At 44.4% G+C, this 23,883-nt stretch overlaps 1 protein-coding gene across 2 annotated transcripts in view; it reads right to left on the reverse strand.

Annotated features, from left to right (window-relative positions):
* Positions 1-240: 240 nt before the first annotated feature.
* The window catches only part of rtn4r (reticulon 4 receptor), a 31,704-nt gene continuing 8,061 nt past the window's right edge, over positions 241-23,883 (reverse strand). Inside the window, exons 1-2 of one of the 2 annotated variants that reach the window (XM_049762610.2) lie at positions 7,878-8,580; positions 241-2,290 (exon numbers count right to left, since the gene is read on the reverse strand). In XM_049762610.2, the coding sequence (XP_049618567.1) occupies positions 909-2,290; positions 7,878-8,055 (1,560 nt within the window). In that variant the 5' untranslated portion in view covers positions 8,056-8,580 and the 3' untranslated portion in view covers positions 241-908. Of the gene's footprint in view, positions 2,291-7,877; positions 8,581-23,883 lie in introns of those variants that run through there. The other variant, XM_049762612.1, reaches the window with a different exon arrangement.

Below are 23,883 nucleotides of genomic sequence, written 5' to 3' on the forward strand. Positions count from 1 at the left end.
ATGAGATGGAGGAGCACAAGTTTTAGTGTGGGAAAGTTGTTTATCAGATGTGACCGTAATTTGTGTAAAAAAATGTTTTAATGATATTAAATATTCTTATTAATTGATTATTTTGTTTTTTTTATGTTTTAATGATATTAAATATTCTTACCGATTAATGATTAGACTCCAAGGCAGTATTTAAGGAAATGGTAAAATGGCGGCACGGAATAATCCTCAAAAAAGACCAGGCTGTCAAAATTATCTATGAAATAAGAATTTTTATTCATATTATTTTCATACTTGTCCACAAGTAAAATAAAATGCATATCTATGGTTCCATTGCAAGAAATAAATTGGCAGCATTCCTTTGGCAAATGCTACCCATATATCCTTTCTCTCGTGAAAATCAAACCAAAAAATGGGGGAAGAGAAAACAACATTTTTGAACGTAACAAACAACATTACCCAACTGATGCATCACTTTCAATAAATAACGGGAGGGGGGGGGGGTTCCTTAGTTGTCGTTAAATGGACCCAACATTCATCGTGTGCTTACTGTGTCAGATCGCTTTTTTTTTGTTGTTTTTTTTTCCCGTCTCACGGTGCACTCGCTAAGCGGTCGAAGCTTTAAAGTGGGAAACGGGGGGGAGGAAATCTCCAAAATGTAGCTTAGACACACACAGTTCAGTACATAGAGAACAAACAATTTTGGGCACCGATTCATTATATACATCATATCTGTAATGTTCTGTAAAGGCATCCATTTTGTTAAACGTACTCGTTCCTTGCCTCGCCCTCGCCAGGTGAGCCTATCAACTCGCTTTTCAGTCACTGTCTGTTTTCGATAGGCCCTGCATCATCATCTCTTATCATTGTCATGAGCTTCCACAATCTCCAGTCCTGCATTTGGAATCATAACTGGAGTTCTAAGACATGGCTAGTGAGATCCAGATGGTGGGAAGGAGGAGAATGTGCAGCACTTGCAAGGTAGCACCCCGGCCTTTGATGCAGTGGCTGTCTGATCTGGGCTTTTTGGAGCACTTCTTTTTCTTTTTACTTGAGGCTGTAGAAGATTCCAGACTGTCTATAAGGTTAGGGTTCATATTTTCCAGGGACTGGTCCAGGGTGTTGGATAAGGTTCCGAGAGGTCCGTCGTTCTGCTTGTTCTGGGTGTCGTTTTTGGTTCTTTCCGGATCCTTGAATTTGGTCTTGGACATGTTCTCCTTTTCCTTCAAGGGGTTGTTGGTAATTTGCCGACTCTTGCCGGACAGGATGGAGGATTTGTCGGTATCGCTGAGGCAGCACCGAGGAACGGTGTCCTCTTGGGGGTTTTCGGTGGAGGGGAACTTCCCGGATTGGGCCTTGGAGCTGAAGAGATTGGTCTGGATTTGAGGCGTTTCCACGCATCCCTCCAAGTCTTCGCTCTTTAGCCGCTTCAGATCCTTCCCTGCCAGGAATTCCGGAACGTCACACTCCAACTCCGAGCTGGAACCCTTGAAACGTTTGAACCACTCCCACAAGGTCCTGGCCCGACAGTCACAAATCCACTGGTTACCGTTTAAGCGCAAGTACTGGAGGGTGCTAAGCGGCTCCATGGTTTCCCCCGTCAAGACGGTGAGGTTGTTGAAAAACAAAAAGAGGGATTTCAGCTTGGCCAGATCGCTGAAAGCCCTGGCTTGGACAAAGATGACACGGTTCTGGTGTAGCAGCAGGCGGTCGAGATTGATCAAACCGCGGAACATGTTGTCAGTCACGACTTTGATCTTGTTATTGTGCAGGTAGAGATAGGTAAGGTTGGCGAGGTCCAGAAAAGTGTCGTCATGCAGGGTTAAAATGTTATTATCCTGCAAGTAAAGGTACTGTAGGGAGAACATTCCTCGGAATACGCCCACGGGCAGCTCGGATAAGCCGCACCTGTGCAGGTGAAGCGTGTGCAGCTTGGTTAAGCCTCGGAAGGCCGTCGGGCTGATTGTGCGAAGGTTCCCGTTGTCCCCGATGTCCAGTTCCTCCAGTTTCTCCAAGCCGTAGAAGGCGCCCGCCTCGATGTGGCTAATGTTGTTGGAGTAGAGCCACAGGACGGTAAGATTTTGACAAGAGCTGAAGCTTGTGGATCTCACGACCGTCAGCTTGTTGCTCTGGAGGAAGATTCGCTGGCTCCGCACCGGGATCTCAGTAGGGATGGAAAAGAGTCCTTGTTGCTGGCATGCGACGGTGGGCCGGGGTTCACTGTAGCATACGCACTTGGCTGGGCAGCTGGCACTTTGACTCGCAAAGTTCAGCCACATCAACACAACCAGTAGCCGCCCCCCTGAAAAGACAAAACACAGCAAGCCTATTAGCAAAAAAATAAATAAATGCTTTCTTGGACCTTTTTCATTGCACAAAGACATTTGAAAGAACATTGCTCCATTGACCGTGTCAACAAAGTATAAATGGCTTGTTTTGCTTTGATCGTGTCGTAATCTTCATAACATTTGAATCAGGGGACTCGTTCTCTCCCAGCTGCCTGCTAACCTATAAGTAACACAAACAAAGCGTCAAAGTGGGTGGATTCATTTCCAACCGTGGCCTGTTGTTTATTATGTGAAAGACAGACAGAAATAACCGTCTTTCCCAGGGAGATAAGCTTTCATATCGATGCTCGGGGTCCAAATGAAAACAATGCTCAGCGTTTGCCTTTACAAGTGCGGAACTACCGGTGTGGAGTAAGATTTTTCGGACCGGGCTATGTCGTTCAAACGTACTGCGGTCGTTGGAACGTTTTTGAAGATACTGGTAAAAAATACAAATGCTTTGTTTGACCAAATACGGTCGAACAGTACGTTCAAACGAAATAGCCCGCTCGGTCGGTCCAAAATGTTTACGGCACGTTGGCAGCTCCAGGCTTCCGTAGTTTCCAAATCAAATCGTAGCTCCGACCCTCGGTGGCCAAGAGATGCCTTACGTTGCCTTCCAGCGTAACTTGCCCTCAAGGCATTTGCATTCGTAGGAATGAATTATGCTTGGGCGCCATTGGCTGACCTTGCTGCATAGAAACGCACAGTATGGGTGGAATGTAAAAGCACCTGTTTGTTTTTTGACTGGAATTTGGATTTCCATGTGTGGCTGGAGCTGACATGTTCTACCATCGGCTGCCATTCGTGCGTTTGAACGCCAGGCTTGCTTGCAGCCGTGACAGCTGCCGAGACGAAAAAGTCTTACTCAGCCTTCCGTCCATCTCTTGTCATTTCCCTGCATCCATCGTACGTATAGCGGCGGGCGCAGCTCATTTGTGAACTTGTTAAAGCGAGCCCCGGTGTGGCCCGACAGAGGGCCTCCCGTGCAATTTCCCTCCAATCGCCTGGCTCGGCCGTCAGCCTGCCACCGTAAAGCTGTCAAGACTTTGCATTCTTTCTGCATCGCAGCACTTTTTCTCCCAGCGGTGCCTAACAATAGCAATATTTCAGCGCACAGCACGCTCCGTGTAGCTCCTCTACCGTAACGCCTCTCTGCTGTCTATTCATTAACAGGCTATTTCCACCCACGCGTCGCATGTCAAAGTCAGCTTTCCTCTGCTCTGGGCGTATTATGCCCTGTCTTTGTCAGCATCTGTTTAAATGACAGCGTTAGGCACACAATGTCGTCAACTCCATCACAATTATGCCAACACAGTCACTTCGATGTCTCAGGCTATCAAAATATTCTGTATGTCATTATGAAAACAAGGAAGCAAAAGCGCCTATGTACTCATACGTTTGTAAACCCAAAATAAAATCCATCATAGTAACCCACTTGAGGTGACCTGGTCCAGTATCCTGGTTCCACTAAACAATAGGTGTCAAAGTCAAGGCCCGGGGGCCAGATACGGCCCGCCACATCATTTTGTCGAATTCACGTGTCAATACTAAAATTGTAATTTGTCTTCACTTTTAGAAAACAAATAGAGATATTGCTAGATAGCGAAGGAAACTATAACTACGACGAAAATGAGCTTGACACCCCTGCACCAAAAACGCTGATGGTCCAATAAGCAAGCCAGATCAGGGCTCGGTATTCCAAATCGAGCCATGCGGCGCCAAACCAAACTCTACCATTCTCTCAGAACAGTCACGATTTTACAGGCTTGTGTTTGGACAACAAAACTCAATTCTTTACCTTTGATTTCGACGTACACGAAGGAACAAAGGGCACTGGGTTTTTTTCTTTCTTGATATCTGTCTGTTTGTTTTTACCGCCGCTGTTGACGCTCAGTCTAAAAATACGACGGCAAGGTTGTAAAAATGTATTCCTTATCGTCTTGTGCCAGTTTTGTTTCCAACACTTAATCTCAGCCTATCTGCCGTGTCAAAACACGCTTTGGAGCACGAGCTCCCCGTCTCGAGACCCCGCCGGTGGCATATCTTCAGAGAGCTATCGCTTCGTACGACGACCGTCATCACTCAACGTGAGCAGACGAGCCTCTTTTGTTTCCTCTTGACTGACACTAGAGGCCGGTCCTTCATCTTAAAGTACATAGCTTGGCGCCCTTAACGCTATTTACAAACGGACCCTGGCAGTTGAGGACAGATTCGTGACCATACTTCAGTCATCCTCCATTTTGATTGACAGGAGAATTTCTAAACTGTATGGCCATGATGTGCTGCTATTCATCTGATCAAAGGGTGGAGCGCTTATCCCGTTCAGGGTCACCGCAAGGGTTGGAGCTTATGCCAGCTGACTTGGGTGAAAGCCAGATCACTCTCAGATCACACAGGGAGCAGAAATTGATCCCACGCTGGCCGTTGGATGGGGAGCGATGTGAAGTACAAAGTCACAAATTGGGTCTTTTTGGAACAATTTGTACAATTCATTACTTTGCGTCATAGGGGATTGTTTTCTCAGTCCGGACTAACGTAAATCTGCCTCATGGAAAACGTCTGAAGCCGGATTACGTAGGTGAATTACATCTTTGCTGTCGAGCGCTGCATAAATTGCACGCAATATTTGCTGCGGGCGTGTTGTTACTGTTTGCATAGAAACACTTCAACTCGCACTGACACCAGCCCTGCAGCATAAGAGGAGTGGGTAGCGTCAGGACGATGAGGATACATACCATTTCAGGGAGCTGTTTTCAAATGTGACAGCCTGAGAAACCCGTTGATTTAGAGCCAAATTTCCATACTTATTTGAAACTGTGATCTCAAAATAATATTTTGTAACTTCTCAGGATGACTTTCATTGGAAAATCCCACTTGTGATCACATGCACACAAACTCTCATTTGTAAAACAACACAACAAGCATTTTCCACCAAGCCCCAAAGTAGACAAAGGTCACGCCGGGATAGTATCGAGAGCTGCCAGTCCATCATAGACACGCCAGGGATTGGGCGAGGGTGGCTAACATGACAGTCTCATCAGCCCAGCCACCGAGTGGAAGCCACATATCTGTCAAAGATGAAACACATTCTTCTCCACCGGGACCTCCTGACCCTTTTCCCCGAATCGTACATTGGCAGCCTTGTATTTAATATACTTCCTTTCTGCCTCTGTTGGGATTGTTTCCATCATCTGCATATAGTCGAGAAACTATTTCAGATAAAGGCAAGGTAAGCCCTTATTTCTCATTCGACTATTACTGACGACTAAACGGGTCACGTAGGGGTCATTTTAGCCAGCTTACGATTTTCATTCATACCTTGATTAGATAAAAATGTTACAAGGACCGCACAACCTTTGTTGTCATGGCTTATTGCTGCACATTAAAGGCTTTATCGGTGCACATTTGTTTTCTCGCTCCGGCGTATCAACAAGGGCTCGCCACCTTCTGGTGCTGATTGTAAACAAACGCCGCATGCTGTGAATATGCCTCAGCAAATGCTATATGTTGCTCTTGCTCGATGCAATTAAAACCTTGTAGAAAGGTTTCATAGCTAATTATGGAAGTCCATCATGTTTGACCCTTCGAGACGTCATTATCACTTCTTGACAAATGTGGGGAATATACGAGCCGAGCCGATGGGGCGCTCTCGGCTAGAGAATATGTATATATATATATAATTTGTCCCCTCCATCCACGATTTACATTTTTTCACACCATTTTTAACTATTCAATAAATGAACGTAAAGAGTGAATAGTAATTATTCATTTGAATATAATTATATTGAAGGTGACTTTTCACCTGATTTTTGCTGCTCCCTAAAATCCACAACACGTCCGCCAATCTCGCCTAACGGTCGAGCCGGCCCCGATATATACAAATGAAATATAAAACAATATTGAGTTCAATTAATGCAGGAAAAAAAAAATCTTTGCGATGGTTGAATGTTTCTGACAGATCCATTAATTCTCGAGTTTCAGCTCTTTCGAAGCAAGAGTGATTTTGTCAAAGCTGAAAAGTAACACAAGACTAATCTTTGAAATTCACGGTTTTTGACATTTGAGTGAGGATTATGCAGGGAAGGAACTGAAAGTATATTGGAAGGAAGTTTCCTTTGAACTCTTCTATATAACTGTGAAAATGTAATATAAAGGCAAGAAATTGACTATTCCGGAAAGATTGTTAGGAAGGTCCAAGTCTCATAGAGGAGCTTGTGATCATGGAAGACACATACGTTAATTCACACGGTTCTTCATCACTTCTTGGAGGTAAAGTCACATCAAGTATTTTTCTTCCAGTCAAAGGGGAAAATATATTTGGAGATAGATCCCAGACACAAATATACATTGATATAACTCGCTTCAAAAGAAGAAGCACGCCTCAGATCAAACAGGTTATTTGGGACACCAAATGGGCACATTTGCCGGGTTGGGGAGTGGCGGCACTCTTGGAATGCAGATGAGGACACAATTAGATGGCCGGATTGGAGATGAGGGGGAGGCCACAGATGAGCTCCTGTTTGACACACGTGACACAGAACTGGCCCAAGCAGATGGCTCATGAATAACTGAGGCAAGCGCTAGTTTGCTGGACTAGCCAAATGCCAAGTGTTGGTGCGTCAACAGACGGGCCGCGTCCACGCACTCGGAAAAGATGAAAATCAATAAATACACGTTTCAGGATAATACGGCCAGGCAGATCTTGTCACATGGTTTCAATGGATGCGTTAAGTCGGAGGCAACGGGGATGGATGGCCATGTCCTGACGGCGAGAGAATGAGCTCGCAATCAGAAGGGCTGTCGGATCGAATCCCCCTCTTGACTGGTGAAAAATTGAGTGGGAATGTGGAAGTGAAGAGTTTTTCCTTTTTCAGAAAAGAGCATCAAATTATCATCAAGCCCCTGAGTGATACGTTGACCTAGCAAGTTAACTAATGTTGTTATCAGGCTGGAGCTCTAACCACAGGCGGAGTTAGGAGTTTTTTTTCATCGGGGGGCCGGGAGGGGGCCAAAGATTTTTTAATCTTTATTTAACCAGGCAAACAATTACGAATGTGGCACATTATAGCTATAGATTATGCTAGCACCTCCACAAATGAAAACAAAAACGAGTCAGTTTCCTACGGTGGTCTGACCGGCAGGCACACTTCAATCAGTGTTGAAACGTTTTTGAATTTCATTGTAGCGTGTCTTTGCTGAAGGCAAAAGCTGCACTCCGGTTGGAGAAGAAGGTAGATGTCACAACATGTTTTTGGCAGGGTCAGCGGTACAAATCCCTATGTTTGGCACTGGCTCGTTTTGTGTTTGTCCAAGTGGAACGGGCTTTGGACTGAAAGGAAGAACAAGAGGAAGCAGTAAGCTATTTGGTGGTGTGGCGCCGAATGCAACCTGGCTGCGATTGAAAGAACTTTCCGTAAGAACATCTCGTCAACCTTGCGAGAATCTTTACTTGACTTTTCAATCTATTTTCAAGCAAATGTTACGGTTGTGCAAGTCAACCGTGGCCTTATGGGCCAAATGGCTTCAGGTTTAAACGTATTTGTAGAAATATTTGTTTACGTTGGCAGTTTTGCACTTCCGTAGCCTTGAACCGGGATCCTCCGTGTTTATTGTGTCCTTTGTTCGTGTCGTGTCTACTCGTTACTTTCCATCTCCAGCTGTTCCGTGTTTTGTTTCTGGTGTCTTGTTTTTGTTGTTGTTCCTTTGTTTTGGCCTTTTCTTGTTTTGATGACATCATTCTTGCCTTGCCTCCCTGTACTTGGGTGCCTTCTTAACGACATCACAAAAGTCCAAATCCACGACACGGAATTTATCACAAGCCAAAGAGCCTCCTCGGACTGTTGATGTTTGAATCCAATCGAACCGTTCTGTTGCGATAACCCTGCTGAGCTGGAGGCAAAGTGTGAGAAACGTCTCTCGGTTTCAATTTTGCAGCAGTGTGAGGTGTGTTGTTTCCCAAACCTGTCTTATTTTTTCCACGCAAAGACTATTTAGCATGGCAGTTGGCATCGTCTTGCTTTCATCCTGATAAACGAGCTGCCGCAATGTTTATTTTACTTGAAAAGATAACCTATATAAAATTTAAACACTTCATCGGGTGACCTTTTGTTCCCCGCTCGCAGTTGCCAAAACCTTATTTTACAGCCCGAGACTTTTATGAGGTATCTCCCGGCCATTTATTTCTCTCCTTTTCTGTTTTTTACAGTCCCCGATCCGATCAAGTCGCTTCGAGTTTGACGCCGCATCAACATAAAAAACACACGTGACCTGTGAATACATTTATTTATTTGTCACTAAGGAAACACCTCTTCAAAAATTCGTTTTGACCTGAGCTTTCTGTTGGACACGGATTAGCATACGACGTTGTTGCCGAATGTAATCGTCGACGTCAGTAGGGCTTATCTAGCGGCAAAAGATAATCACGGCGGCACGCCGGACGGGATGCTACGGAAATATTTTGCCGGGCGGGTGAGGCGGCCTGGATACCAACCGGCCTTTCTGAAATATCAAGACCTATTCCCCAAATTCTCACTGACACCATTGTCCAGTCGTTTTTTGCAAGTACATCAAAATATGACTTATCAATCCATTTGGGTATTGGTCTTTCCGTGTGAATTTAACCGTTGCGGAAGAGAGGTGGAGATGACAAGACAAACTATGATCGTCACTTTTTACTATTCTGATATATTCAACCTCCACTCCAGTTGGGCAATATTCCACTCTGTTGGACTCGCCCGCTGACTATGCAGAATAATGAGTCTCGTGCAGTTACTTCAGACGAACTCAACATTGCAGACGTGGATGAGATTTATAGCGGGACGCGCATGAAAGCAAAATGGAATGTTAAATCAGTCAAAAAGTAATACGTGGAGCCTGCCTCGTGATTTCACGTTGCCGTCAGTGCAGAGTCGAAAATGCAAAATGTGGCCAAGGCAGTAGTACTTTTTCCACCACTCCATTTTCTTTTTTTCTCTTTTTTGTCAGTTTGTATAAAGAACATAAGCTATAATATAACACCCATCATATTGCAATTTTCATTTTGATATTTTCAGGATAGGCTTTGGACTCAAACATCGATTTCAGTTTGATCATGTTTGTCTCCTAACGTCATGGTGCTGGATCTCGATTAGCAATTGGCTCCCTCAGCCACCTGTGTCTCTCTCGTCCAAGTGTTTCTCGTTGTCTCGTGTACTATATTTGGGTTTCCTATTTTCGCTCAGTCCATTCATTGCGTGTGTTTGCTGTCTGCTCTGTTCCGAGTGTTGTTGTTTGTTTGTAACTTTGGATCTTGCTTTTGGACATTGTGGAGTTGACTATTTTTATTGCACTTGTTTCATGTTGTTTTTCTTCCCTGCCATTGGCTGGCTGGATGGTTAGATGATATATGCATGAAGCAACATTTGGGATTCAAATATTAACAGAACGTTGAATTGATGTCCAATACATGGACGTCCTCATCAATAAATATTTGATATGATACTGTCTAAATTAAATTAGATTTGTCATGAATCTGTTGGACAAATGGGTGATGGACGCAGCGATCCGTCCAAAATGGCGACATGGATGACGCATGGATGAAAGACAAATTCAGCAAGAATCAACAATAGTGAATGACAAAATGACTTCGTGTCAGCAACATTTGACATTGCACAACATTTTCTAAGAATATACAATAATAAATCAGAGAATACCCTTTTGGAGGGTTAATTTATCTTTTGCGGGCTATTGAGCAAGGGAAATGTTACAGCTGAAGTGGATGGTTTTTCAACATATTCATGCTTTCTCTCACCTTGCAAAATGGGAATAAAAACAGCTATGGCCTTGTTGATTTAATAAGCCCACTTCAGGAATTGCCTAACAATGAGTGCTCCCTCCTCTGCAAGAATGAAAGGAGGGGAAAAAAAACAAAAAAACCCTGTGCATTATTTACCAGTCGCCTCAATGCCGCCGCACCCTCTGCTGCAGGAAAATAGATTTTTTTTTTGGTCTGCAGAGGATCTCTTAGAAGAGGGGACAAAGGCACAGGGAGCTTTGGAACGTTTCCACCTAGCTAAAGAATCACACGTCTCGCCGTCTTCCTCTCTGCTGGCCTGATAAGGGCGGGCAACGCTTTACATCAAAGGCCTCCACAAATCAGTCACCTTTGTTACCGCAAAGGTCACACCCAGGCCCAAAGCTCAGCTGAGGCGAGAAGTCATCGTTGGGGCGCTTTCATTCCCGGGTGAGGGATGAGTTCTCACGTAGCTCCTTTGCTTGGCCTCTCATCTCTCCAAAACGCGACTCGGGAGATCGGAGGTGACGTTGTCAGCTTGCCATTTCACGATTCACGGCATGGAAGGCATCAGATAAGACCAGAGTAAAGATCCCGCTGGTGGCAAGTCACCTTGCCGCTGCAGCATCTGAGCAAAGTATTGGCCGGCTTATCTGATTTTTTTATTGCTCCTCTGGGGACACCCGACAACATATAGCAATCGCGTCCAAAAAAAAACACATAAAATAGCGTCTTTGCTGGATTTAATCTTTCAGTAAATGGATAAATGTATTGGAAAAGCTGTTTGATGCACTTACAGGAAATGAAAAGAGCGTCCACCCTTTTGTATGAGACGTTGAAGTGTGTCCCTGGGGTTATGGGATTTTTCGGACCACAAGGCGTATCATTTCACATTAACAGAAACAAACCAGCACAGCACAGCACAGCACAGCAGATAAGTCACACAATTTGTTTTGGAATAAATACTGTTGATTTTTGAGAAAAAGGATTGTGTGGGAAAATATTTGGTATTTTGTTTCATTTATGAGTGGATGTTGTTGGCAGGAGCGTTAACGCTTGAGATCAAATCTGTACCGGCCAAATGTATCCAAGCATGTCTTAATGGACCTCGCTGGCGTTGTGCAATGGGCGCAGTCACGTTCAATCAAGCCGCTCCCACTAAGACGAAAGCAGAAAGTTGTCAAAAATGTCTCGCAAAGATACCGACTTCACATTCCAGGCGTCTTGCCTAATCCATTATTTAGAAAGACGTGTGGAGCGAGCACTTTTTTTGTCCAAATTTCTTCTGTGTTTGTTTCATCTTCAAGGCAAGTGTATAGCGTTTGGAGCGTAATGCAAAATGGCGCAATTGGAGTGTTGCGGGATGACCCCCCCCCCCCCCCCCCCCCCCCCCATATGACAGCACCTCCTGCTTTGCTGTCCGGGTAATGAGTCATTCCTGCCCCGAAGGAAAGCAATTTGGTATTTTTAAACCGCATCCTTCAGCTGTTCTTTTCTCCCTCAAGCGCCATCTTCCAAGCAGCCGTCGGCTCGTAATATGAATAGTATTGCCAATGTCACCGCTAATGGGTGGAATATTACAAATAGTTTCCACCAGCACATTTGCTGCGACAAAGAGATGTGAAGCCAGCTGCTGCGCGTTCCAAACACCAAATAGTAATAGTTGCCAGTCGGGGGGGAGGTCAGAAACTTAATTGGGATCGTTAGCATTATGCTAATCCTATTTGCCCTTTTTCTTGGGACAACCAATCAGCTGTCTCCAAATTGCGTCTCGTCCAGGTGTACCTCGTCTCGTCTCTTTGAGCCGACCGATCGCCTCCGTCCGGCCACTCGTGTCTTATCAAGGAGTGCCTCGTTGTCTCGCCACGATGCATTTCATTGCATGCTTTTTTCCAGTCTGACTCATTCCCCATTGGCTTCTCCTTTAGTCCAATGATTTTGTCACTTTTAATGAATTATTTTTGTATTTTACTCTCGTACTTTTTGTTTTGCTTTCAAATATATACATGTGACTAAGTACTCATTAAGGCTAGCTCTTCTGAAAATCTATGGTAGGCCGGCCACCTGCATTATATTGGCAACACTTGAAATAGGCATTTGATTTTTAATTGGTGTGTAACCTTTCCTATATCAAACCCACCCGAGTGTTGGTTCTGCTTCGAGAGGCACGAGTGTTGCCATATCACCTGACAGCAGGGACTTCAATCATTCCGCTGAGCCCGTAACATTTTTTATTTTATTTTTTAAACCGCAGCTGCCAAATTCTTACCACAGCTGTTCACTAGCGTCTCGCTAATTCACTAGCACATAGTAGTGCGTGCGCGCGCTTGTGTTTTAGTCCGTTTTCATGCTGAGCCCGTCATTTTGAATTATGCATGAGAGAAGAGGAAGATGGAGGGTGAAGAAGTTGCCTTTTTAATCAAAAGGTCCAGAGGATGAAAATAGCTTGAAGGCAAGATTATAGAAGAAACTGCTTCCCAGGTAGCAGCGTATTTCTACGGGGCGCCTGGAAATAGCAAAAGTGCAGCTCTTAACGATGGATGCTTTCTGCACTTATAACAAACATAAAAATGAAGCTCCTTTCATTTGCTCTGGAAAATAAGATTACGCTTCCGTGGACAGTCACTCCCAGTGGACAGTCCAAAACGAGAATATTTTCTCCGCTAGCCTTTGGGAACTTATTGCATTCCAAAGAGAAATTCACTGAGACTCGCTCATAAACATGACACGGCATTTAAGTTGAACAGCACTTTGGACCGGGTCATGGTAAGAGCTCAATTAGGAGTGCAGGGCCAAGGACCTGACTCAATCTCCCATGACTAATCCTGAGGCTTTTGTTGTCATTAGCAAAAGCAATTGCGCTTTAATCATCGTTCCTCCGTGCAATGCAGCGACTCAAAAAAGGGTACCGCGGTTATAGAAAGTCTACACACCCTTGGTCAAATGTCAGGTTTTTGTGCTATAAAATAGAAATCTAAGTGATGATTTTTTGGAAAAAAATTGTTGCTGAGAGATGTCAAGTGACTCCAGCTGGTGTAAACACATTTCAGAGGAAAACCGACTTGATACGCTCGTCAGTTTTTGGAAACCTCACTCTATTTACACAAGTACCATTGTGTTGAAAAATTCAAAAGTGTTGCCGTTTACAAAGGCTCACATGCCACCTCGCTGTCTCTTGTTGATTTCTGCGTTTGACTTCTGCAGCAATCTCGCTCAGCCTACATTCATTGAACATTCCGCTGTTTGCTAAAAGTATCCACAATGCTACAGAAAGGTTTCCCAAATTTAGTCAAATGACGACTTTGCTGCTCCTGACACCAAAGGCATTTCTGACATGGAACCATGAATAAAATCCAAAAAAAACAGGATACAACCAAGACGTAGTATTTACTACAACATGGGCCAAAAAGCCTTAGTCTAAAAATAAGAGGCGCAGTAAAAAGTGACCTTTTCTTTAAAGGTTGGCCTAAAATGCGGCGACCTGACATGATCTATTTTCACAACCGGCACAATTCATAACAATCTATAAAATAGTTTATAAAACCCCCAATACCACCAAGTGAATTCAGGAGGATAACAAATGATTTTCAATCAGGCAGAATGTAAATATAGATATACGTATATAACTCCTAAAACTGCACAGGTATCACTCAGTATTCATCTGCGGGCAGAGATCCGGTGAGGAAGTCGTGCGCACTAAAGCACATCTCGCATGATGCCGTACTCATCCTCTGCGGGGGGAAACGTAACACACCATCTGTTCGTTGATCCCCGGCAGCAAACAACAGACAGAGCAGAGCGGAGCGGAGCGGCCGACTCGCGGCCCGGGCCGGGCACCATTCCCGCCGCACCAGCAATGAATTGTGGGAAACACGGAGGCAGCCACATGGAAGCACAGCGGCTAAATGCGGGACGAGAGCCGCCGTCGGCTTGTTAGGATTTGATGGGCGACCTCCAGCTGACGTCGCACACGGAGGAATGATGCAAATGTAGGAGGACAGCGCAATAAGCTCGCACAAAGCCAAATGACGGATCGGAGAATGTAGCCAATGAGGGGGAAGCGAGATGCGCCGAGTGCCGGCAAGTGCGCAGACGGTGAAGGGAAGGGGGACATTTTAAGATGCGAGCAAGCCGCAATGTCTACAGACGCCTTCATGGGAATGAGAAGTCGCCCACTTGGATGTTATTTTTTGATGAGGTGTGGGGGTTAAACCAACACCAAGCAAGCGTGTTAGTTAGCTCACAGGAGAATTGCAACAGGAAACCGGCGCAAACAGCAAAAGACATCAAATAAATGATGCTAAATATGTGCGAGGAAGGCTTTAGGCTGCCCCCTGGTGTCTGCCGCAGCCCCCCTAATGGCTTTTTACACCTCATAACATCATCCATTGAGTCATTTATTCTAATAAGGGTCATGAATGAACTGGAGACAATCCCAGCTGGCTCCGGGTGAGCTGCTGGCTACATTCTTAGAATGCAAGCCCTTGCCATATTTGCTCATTTTCTTGCATGAAAGCCATCGAGTCGTTTCAATTGTTACCGATTAATTGGCGCTTTTAAGATCGGCAACCATCCGCTCCCCTAACTTTATTTAGAAAGCATTTTAAAAGCAAGCAGGGCAGGTATAGCTAAAGCCAACAGTCTAAAAAAAATGGTTTCCTTTTTTTTCTGAATGGAAGCAGATCGAATTCAAGGTGCAGCCTTTTTTCTTTCCTTCCTTTAAGCATAGCCCCTTTTCTCATTTGTGTCCATCAAATTATTGATGCACAGATTTGATCATTACTTTCAGTCATTATTATTATTATTATTCATCTTCTTTGTACTTTAGTTTGAAATGGATTTCTTTGAGGTGATATGGCTTTACATGATCACATTAAGCTCTCCTTTTTTTCTGGTTAATTATTCTCATTTTTAAGTCATGAAAGCTGAATTTGTTATGCCTTAAGATCAGATCTTTTTGAACGGATTTATTTTGAAAAACTTGATAAATTGCAGATGAAACGTTTTAAAAACCAAATGGCAGATGTAGGGATGATGGATGGATGGATGGATGGATGGATGGATGGATGGATGGATGGATGGATGGATGGATGGATGGATGGATGGATGGATGGATGGATGGATGGATGGATGGATGGATGGATGGATGGATGGATGGATGGATGGATGGATGGATAGCCTGAACTCAAAGTCATGCTACCATAATAGAAAGGTTCATTATTTGAAAGATGAAAACAATTTCACCCATTAACGACATCACTCATCCGCTTCTCCATTTTGTATTTGCCGGCAGCAGTTATGATTAAATAATGTGCAGTGTTGCGGTGCTGTAAAATACCAGCCTCAGACAAGGAAATTACATAAATGGTCATGATCTATAATTTTCAAAGGATTTTTGTCAATGCTGAACGTCACACAACAGGGCGCAGTGCGTTTCGTTCGGCGATCATCTGCCTAACACGGTTATCAATAGTGTTTTTAGTAGCTCGGGAAAAGGGTCAAGCACCCCCATTTGTTTTATGCCCAGCGCTAATATACGTACAGCTCATAAAAGAAGGATATGAATCCTCCAGATATATTCCCGGTCAATAATGGTGTAAACACAACGGACGCTATGGCAACACAGACTGGCAAGCCCGTCAGGTGTTTGGAGTGAGATGAGAGGGAACAGCGGAGGCATTAGTCCAAATATAACGACTCATCGTTAAGTGATTGTGTGCCTACATTAGATTAGGACCTCGTAAATACAATGTCCATGTTCATCCAATAAAACAGGGCCCAATGACACACCCCAATCGCCCCTCACGCAAATGCCTTCGTTATCCAGATATGTGGCCCGATTGTGATATGACGTTAGCTAGCTAGCTAGCGTTAGTCGCTCAAAAGTACGTACATCTGCTAGTATATGTGGCGGCTTATTTCTTTTCTTTTCTCTCCGACTGAAGAGACAACTATTTTCACCTTACAAACCTTACAAACACATCCATTATAATGAAGTGCTTATCTTCACGATGGCATATCGCGGCATAATCAAAATACAAATAAAGCAGTCAGCCTTTGGTACATCAGGAACACGCTATGACTTCCAATCAGTCATTTTGTTATTTTCAGCATTAGTTTGCCCGTCTTTTGATGAAGGTGAAATAGAGCATGCAAAACAATGCTCCCGATATCCTACTAGCTATGATCTCAGCATATCTGCCTCCCGTAGTGGAACAAATTGGTTGTCTTAACTAAGACTCCCTTCCCTGCACAGTGCATGATGCACGGAAAAAGGGGTCAGAGGAGGACAAAAGTCCCAAATATAGTTAGGATTTGTCTCCAGTGATGCTCAGCTAACCTAGAAATTGACATGAGGCCCTGGTCTTGGGTTTCAACATCGTCAGTCAGATGAAAAAATAAAATCCTGCGTTGACAAGATAAGTAGCTGGCCTTTTTGCTGGGAAAGCAAAGCAGTCTATTACGCCGGCCGGGGCGTACGGTCTCCTTTCTGATCCAGCCTGCAAGCTTAGGAGTAAAAACGCAAAGTCATCTCCTTATCGACAAGGGGCGAGGACTTTGCGGATTACACTTTTTAATGTATTTCCCCCTCAACTGAATATCACAGCACACAAACCAGGATAAGCAATCAACAGCGACAAATCTCCTCATAATTCTAAACGAACTAAGAGACCCGAGGCGCTTTTTTAAACGCTGCAAGTTGAAACGCTATTGTCGAAAGCAACAGGGAAACTCTCTCTGTGCGGTGACGGGAAAGAAAAAAAATCAACAAATTGCTCCTCGGCCATTCGGATCTGGCAGAAAGTGACAGTGCGTCGTCGCTTGCCGCCTTCCCCTCGAGGTTAATGTCCCGCCGGGGGAACTTATCTGATTGGACCTCGCGCTGAAATCGACACTTTGAAGGTCTTAGCTCGGCGCGCCATTTGGAGTCTATTCGCTGAGAGAGCTCCGAGTTCCTCACCGGTGGTGAGACAAGATCCACTCATCGGAACAGAGGTCGATAAAGTATCTGCTCATCTGGGGAGAGTGACATCTCGTAACATGAAACCGCATCGGTCACGTGGACCCGACCAGATGAACGCACGCTGGCACCGAATTGAGGACCCTCGCTCTGAAGTCAAGAGGCTGCTAGATGTAAATATTTGAGTCTTTTCATTCATGTCGTCACTGGCTCCCGGAAGATGGGGTTTCAGTCGAAGGCCACCGCAACACAATAGTGCAGTCGAATAAAATCAAACTCTTTTAACATTTTCAGCTGTGATGAAAGTATCTCATTTTAAAAAAACCTTAATGAAGGTATCGTTGACCAAAATAGCACTGAATTGTTGGTTAAACCAGGGATTTGGGGGAGCGTGGCTAAAACAGGCCCAATAGCTCACCATCTGCCCGCTAGCTTGCTCGTCTGCTACGTTATGTGGTCCCACTCACTACACAGAGCAAAGATAGACGATGATTGCACAACACTGACGCTGGTGACAAGTTGGCAGGCTAACGAGGTGACAAGCTAGCAGGCTAACGGGATGGCAAGCTAACAGGCTAGCGGATCTGATTAACACCTGAGCATGCTTTGCTTTCAAACATGTATTGAATGATCGTAATTGTCATTTTTATTGTCAGGATTGTTGCTTTTTTGTCGAAAGGAGTCAAGATTTTCCAAAACATCCCACCACCTGTTAAGTTGTTGACTCACATCTCATTGGTGGCATAGCCAATAAAGCGGGAATGCAAACAGGATGAAGCCAAGCACGCTCCCCGAGGCAACTTGAGAGCAGCAGATGTTGCGCCGCGGTTCACGTTAAGCACCCATGTCATCCAAATTCTCAACATCTTTTCCGTGTTGCCATTTAGCAGCAGCACGCCACCTTCGGATTGCGGCCAATTTGCGACGTGCTGTGCGTGCGTGCCCTTGTGTTCAAAGTGTGAATAACTTGACAGGGTGTCAATTTTTTGTTTTACCTTTCTCTCGCTTCTGAATCGATGTTTTGTGTCCAACAAGAAACCCCCGCAGTTAAACGCTTGGCTTTGCCTCGTAACGCATGTCAGACTTTTTAAAGCACTCAATTGTTTTCGCCGTCAGACTCAATTGAGCAGAAATGGGAAACATCATTACAGCCATTGTGTCACTGGCATGTCACGGGCTAACTTTACATTTGCTTTGGGGTCACAATTAGAACAAAAAGTTATTTGAAATTGGAGAGCAGCGGTGAGCGTTTTTCAAATTACGAGCAGCGTTTATAGATTTTGGCATTCATTGCAAACTAGCAGCGTGCGTGCGTGCGTGCGTGCGTGCGTGCGGCACATCATTAAGGACCGACAAATACAAATTTCCCCGACGTCGTTTAGCCTTACAACCTTGTATAATGAGAACTGAAATTTGAAATAGAGTGGAATCTATTTGACGCAGATGAAAATGAAGCGACAACCTGACATCGGTTTTGCGGGACCATGCCGCATTACCCGCTTTGTCGCTGAAAGCAATTATCACATTTACACCTAATTATTAGAAGTACGGATACGCGATTACGGTGATGCGATGCTCAAGTCGCTTTTACGCTCCAACAGTCCACAATAGTTTCGGAAAAATCCGTTTTGTACAATCTAAAAAAAAAAAACGTCCATGAAGACACAAGCTCCTTCCTCGCAGTGAATATTAGAACTGAGTGAAAATAAGACACATGGGGACTCGCAATGTACTGTCAAAGGTCAAAGCAAAACAAAGAGGCAGCAGCTAACTAATAGATGAGCTCCTGAATAATTGCAGGCGCGCCGCTGTTTTATCGTCCTAAGAAGTTCTGTGAAACCTCGCAGCGTGTTTAAAAATTGCATGCTTGTCATCTGTCTTCTTTTGCCACACGGCCCATTTTGTAGTCACGCTCGCAAGACAAAAAAAAAGAAGAAAAAAAAAGCGGCCGGCCGAAAAGACACCGCCTTGAAAAAGTATTCAGACCGCTTCTCCGCCATCCTGTGGGGACGTTAGCATGAATGGCTTCCTCGCAAACAGCTCTTTGGCTAGCCACTGTGCGGATAATGACACATATTACACAGTCACACCCCCATTTATCATCTGGCTAACAGCGTTTCTAAGCCAATTAGCCAAGTCAATATGGCGGCTCTGTTATTACCGACATTATAGCATCGGTAAATTACCTCTACCTGGCGTAGACTGCATCAGCGTGACACCGTTGTCGGGCAGTTGGATAGCAATCCCCTTGACAGATTGATGGCGCAATATCTCGGGCTTGGTGATTCATGGATACTTCGGGCCAAAAAAAAAAGTTACTTGCAAAGTGGAATACTGCGGAGGAGGCATGGCCAATTGGAAAAGTTGAAATAGAGCCCCTCATGCAAAATAGAAGAGGGGGCACAAGGTTGAAGAGGGCAACATTAGTATGCGAGATTCTCATCTGTCTGTCTTTGGCTTAAGTAGTGGTGTGGCGCACCATGTCAGGGCCATGAAGACTCAAATATTTGTTCCCCTTGGTCGGGAACCTCAAGGGCTCCCGGGGTCGCCTCGGCTTTATTGATGAGTCACCTCCGCTCTTTTGAAGGAGTTACGCAAGCAGGCAGGCAGGCAGGCAGGCAGGCACAGTATGCGACGGTACCGCCAGTAGGCTGCCGCCAAGTTTCTTCCAACCCACGCTACGCCGCTGCTCTTGAGTGTTCCGTCACCAGCCCGACATCCTCCTCATCATCATCATCATCATCACCTGTGAGATATTTTTGTTCCTGCTTTTATCTGCTCTACTGGTGACAGCGGTGCCGCGTGGGGAAAGAGCTACGGTAAACGAAGTTTTGACACCGGATCTCAAAAATGAAGCTGCTCGCGGAGCAGAGCGGAAGTGTGTTTACTTCTGGAAAAGGGGGCACGATTGCAATCGACGAAGTTTGAGAGCGTCGAAACTTTCAAAGAAATCCGAAGCTGATGAAATATAGATTGGAGTGGAGGTGTTTTGTCCGTCTCGTTTTCTATTTCCCTCCTGATGAAAACAACTTTTGATGGTTGGCCCATATGGAGTTGATCGCAATCCTCCAGTGACGCTATTCTGAGCCAGTTACATATGGTGCAATTCTTTTTGAAATTTCCACATTTGGGATGGTGTGTCAGCTCTCACCACAAGCTCATTTTTACCAAATGGAGAAAGAAACAGCTGCACTGTCTGGAGTCTGGCGCCGGAGTGAGAAAAAAAAAAACATCATGAAAGCAGTTATTTGAAGGGCTTGTTTTGAGCATTATTTGGCATGCCAATGAAACAGCGAGGACATCTGGGAATGACTCCTGGTAATAACCCAAAAGCCGCTCCTCCTAGTAAACACTGAAATCATTGAGTCTCGTTAGGCTTTACTGCCTGATGCAATCACATAACTTTCCCTCAAGTGTGTTATTTCCTCAAATGCTCGCAAGCTTTACCAAGCTGGATGTTACTGATAGACGCTTTTGGGATTGAAATGGAAACTGCAATCATCCGTGGATATGATTTTAGCCCGTGGCAATAAAACATGTTTAGTAACCTTCAGTCATGTGATTTACATCCTTATTATATTTTAATCATCCCAGGTTAAGGCTCATTTTGCATCTTGTTTTTCGGCGAGCATCCGTACGAGAAAATCCAGATAAGCGCAAGTCGAGCGACATTGCTTTGAAGACGGGAGTCAATCTGGCAGCGGCGTGTCTTTGTCTATTCCTCACGGTGGGAAGAATATCATGCAAAGTCGCCATAATATCAAGCCCTTTTGTCTCTTTGATGGACGTTTACAAAGTCTTCCTGCCTCCGATTTTTCCAATGGAATGACAAATAAATGGTGACTTGAATTGCGGTGTGAATTGACTGTAGAAAAAAAAAAAAAAAAGCAAATTTTGCTATGCTAATAAGCATGAAATAAAATGTCAAGCAGCACAGTAAATGACGCCCGTCTCGGCACTGTATCAACACTTCTGTCTTTACGACTTCTCACGTTGTCATAGAACCAAACAAACAAAATTCGTAAAGGCCGGAACAGAGAGACCAACTCCCCAGTTAGCTTAGCGTTAGCAAGGACAAATCTGGTACGATTTATAATAAAGGGGACTAAAAGCAAATTAAAATTAAAAAAAATACAAAAATAAGAACACTCTTTGGCCATCTTTTTCATAAAGATGACTCCAGATTGGGAAATGCCACTGGGTCGGACAACAGAACAAAACTCCCTTCATCGCATACCTCGATGAGCTGGAAAACGCATAAGACTTGAGCTTTAATACGCAGGTAATTACTCTCATCTTGCCCTGCTGTTAAAATGAGCCCCGCTGCCACTGCCTCTTGTGTTTCTGTTATCTGCACATAAACGCATTAGCATGTGCCCCCTTTAATGACATTAATTAGCTGTAAATTGAGCTGATTTCCCCGCTAAGTACTTGAAAAGTCAATACCATAACACAGGCCTAATATATGCACGCGTGACGTCGAGCGAGTGTGGAAGGTGGCGCAACAAGGGAACAAGTGCCGGCGGCACTCGGTGGGCTTGATGAGCCCATTCAGTAATAAAGAGGCTATCGTGTATCGGGCCGTATCCATTCGCTTCTCTGATACGTGGAGAGCATAATTACATTGCTACGCTATTGACAGACGATATCTTTTCGAGAGACTCAATTATGCACAAAGAAAAAAAAATGGAGGAGAAAGGAACTGAAGAAATGATGATACGGGGGGGAAATAGATTGGCGACACGCACTAACAAAAGTTCTCTAATGGACAACCTAAGCTGTTCTGTAATGGAGCCGGCCGGAAATGACAGATATGATATGACAAGAATGGCAATGTCCGTTGCATTTGAATCAAAATGACAATTCTGCCTGGCACTGATGACTAACTCTTTACAAGATGGATTTTGTCGTCCCAACCAAGATTCCAGATGAATCGGGCCGATCGATTGTTGTGAAGCTTGAGAAAATATTTGGAGTCTTGCATTGATCTATGTTGCCCAAGGTTAGAGGACAAAGAATTGACAAGGATCGTTTTTTTTTTTTTTTTTTTTTTAATATTCCCAAAGAACCGTACCTGACGGGATTCTTTGAGATTATTGAATGGGGGAGTCAGAGGAGATGCCGTTTCATTTTTTAAATTCAATATGTAAAGAAAACTGTATAAAATAAAAACATTAATAAAATAAATAATAAAAAATGAATAAAAGCCAGATTGTGGAATCACCGACACACTAACCACGTGTGAACTAAATAACAGTTTCCAAGACCTTGGGGTCAGTCAGGAAGACGAACCCCACCGGAGCCACTCGGGGATTCCGCTGGGGGCCAGAAGCGGGATCGCGACACGCATTAAAGCCATGTTGACAATGATTGCGCGATGACTCCTCCGCCACTCACTCTGGCAGCACTCTCAGCAACTAATGCCGATGGTTCCTAATGCACTCCGCTTTTGAAATAAAAGCTTTCTATTACGGGCTTGCGTGCAGATGGAATCCATTGACGGGAAACGCCGGACCGCAAGTGACCTCCTCGAATTTCCGAAGGCATACGGTCTTGACCGACATAGCCGCTCGCTTTTAATGGAAGACTATGTACCTCCGCTGTGGAATGCGGTTATTGGCAGGAGGGGCTCATAACTCAGGCAAGTTTTCCAGACAGTTTAATGCCTTAATGGCAGCTGATTGGTGTCATTGATTAGCCTTTGTGAAAGGCCCGCAGAAAGGAAGTCATTTTTCATTCAGTGCCGGTCGTTTTCAAACCCTCCTTTATCCTAGCGTGTGAAAAAATACCTAACCGCGATTGGATGTCTGGATTCCCAAAAGATTGAATGAGATTTAAAAGGCCCCGTGAAAGATCTGATAGTCTGTGTCAACATGATAAATGGAAAATTTTCATTCAAACGGGGATGACTTGATTTAGAAGACTGAAAATGTCAAACTTTTCCATTAGAGACACTTTTAGACATGCTTAAAGAAAATCTGATGGGAAAATGGTTTGCCAGTTGGGGAAAGATGTTACTTTTGCTTTTTTGCCCTTGGTAGCGGTCGGAAGTGTACAGTTCTCGTTTTTTTAAGTCGAATGCCAATATTTGGTTAACCGCCACTCCCTCCCTTGCTCCCTCCCTCCCCCCAGTGCCTGACATCAACTAACAAGGACCTTGGCATTTACTTTTGTTGCATCGGGATTTCATTCAACTCTAGCGGAAATGCATCCCAGCACTCTTATGTGACTAAAATACAAAGAGCACGGGCAAGCAAACAAAAGGCAGCCGGACATGAAAATAAACACATTTCACATCTACTGATGAATTCATTGGGAAAGCTTGTGGTCGCCGGATCAGGGCATCGTCAACCTGCGGTCCGCGGCTGTTTAGTGGTTCGTGGCGGTATTGCAGGTGGTCCGCGATATTGGAAATGGAAAATAGTTTTTAAAACATTTTTCAAAATTAAATGGATTTATTATTTAGACGATTTATTTTCCGGCTAATTTTGCGAATCATTTACCTATACAAATGATGTCAAATGTAGCTGAGAGTCTCGAAATAGATATACAGATGCAAATAAAAAGCCTGTATAGGTCTATCTTCCTTCGGTGCCAAATAAAATAATTTGCCGCCAAAGCAGTGGTCCCCGAGTTGCCTCTTGGTTATAATGGTGGTCTCTTGGACCGGTTTAGATGATTGAGCGCTGTCATTCACTTCCGAGGCGGGGGAGCCATGACCATCGCAAAAAGCGTAATAGAAGAGCGACCATTTAGGGCCGATACAACGGAAAAGCGCCTAATAAGTAACGTCTTCGTTCTTTTGTAGTTTTGCAGTGTCGGCAAGTCTCTTC

This window comes from Syngnathus scovelli, chromosome 3 (genome assembly GCF_024217435.2).
Source record: "Syngnathus scovelli strain Florida chromosome 3, RoL_Ssco_1.2, whole genome shotgun sequence".
In the NCBI taxonomy this organism is placed as follows: Eukaryota; Metazoa; Chordata; class Actinopteri; order Syngnathiformes; family Syngnathidae; genus Syngnathus; species Syngnathus scovelli.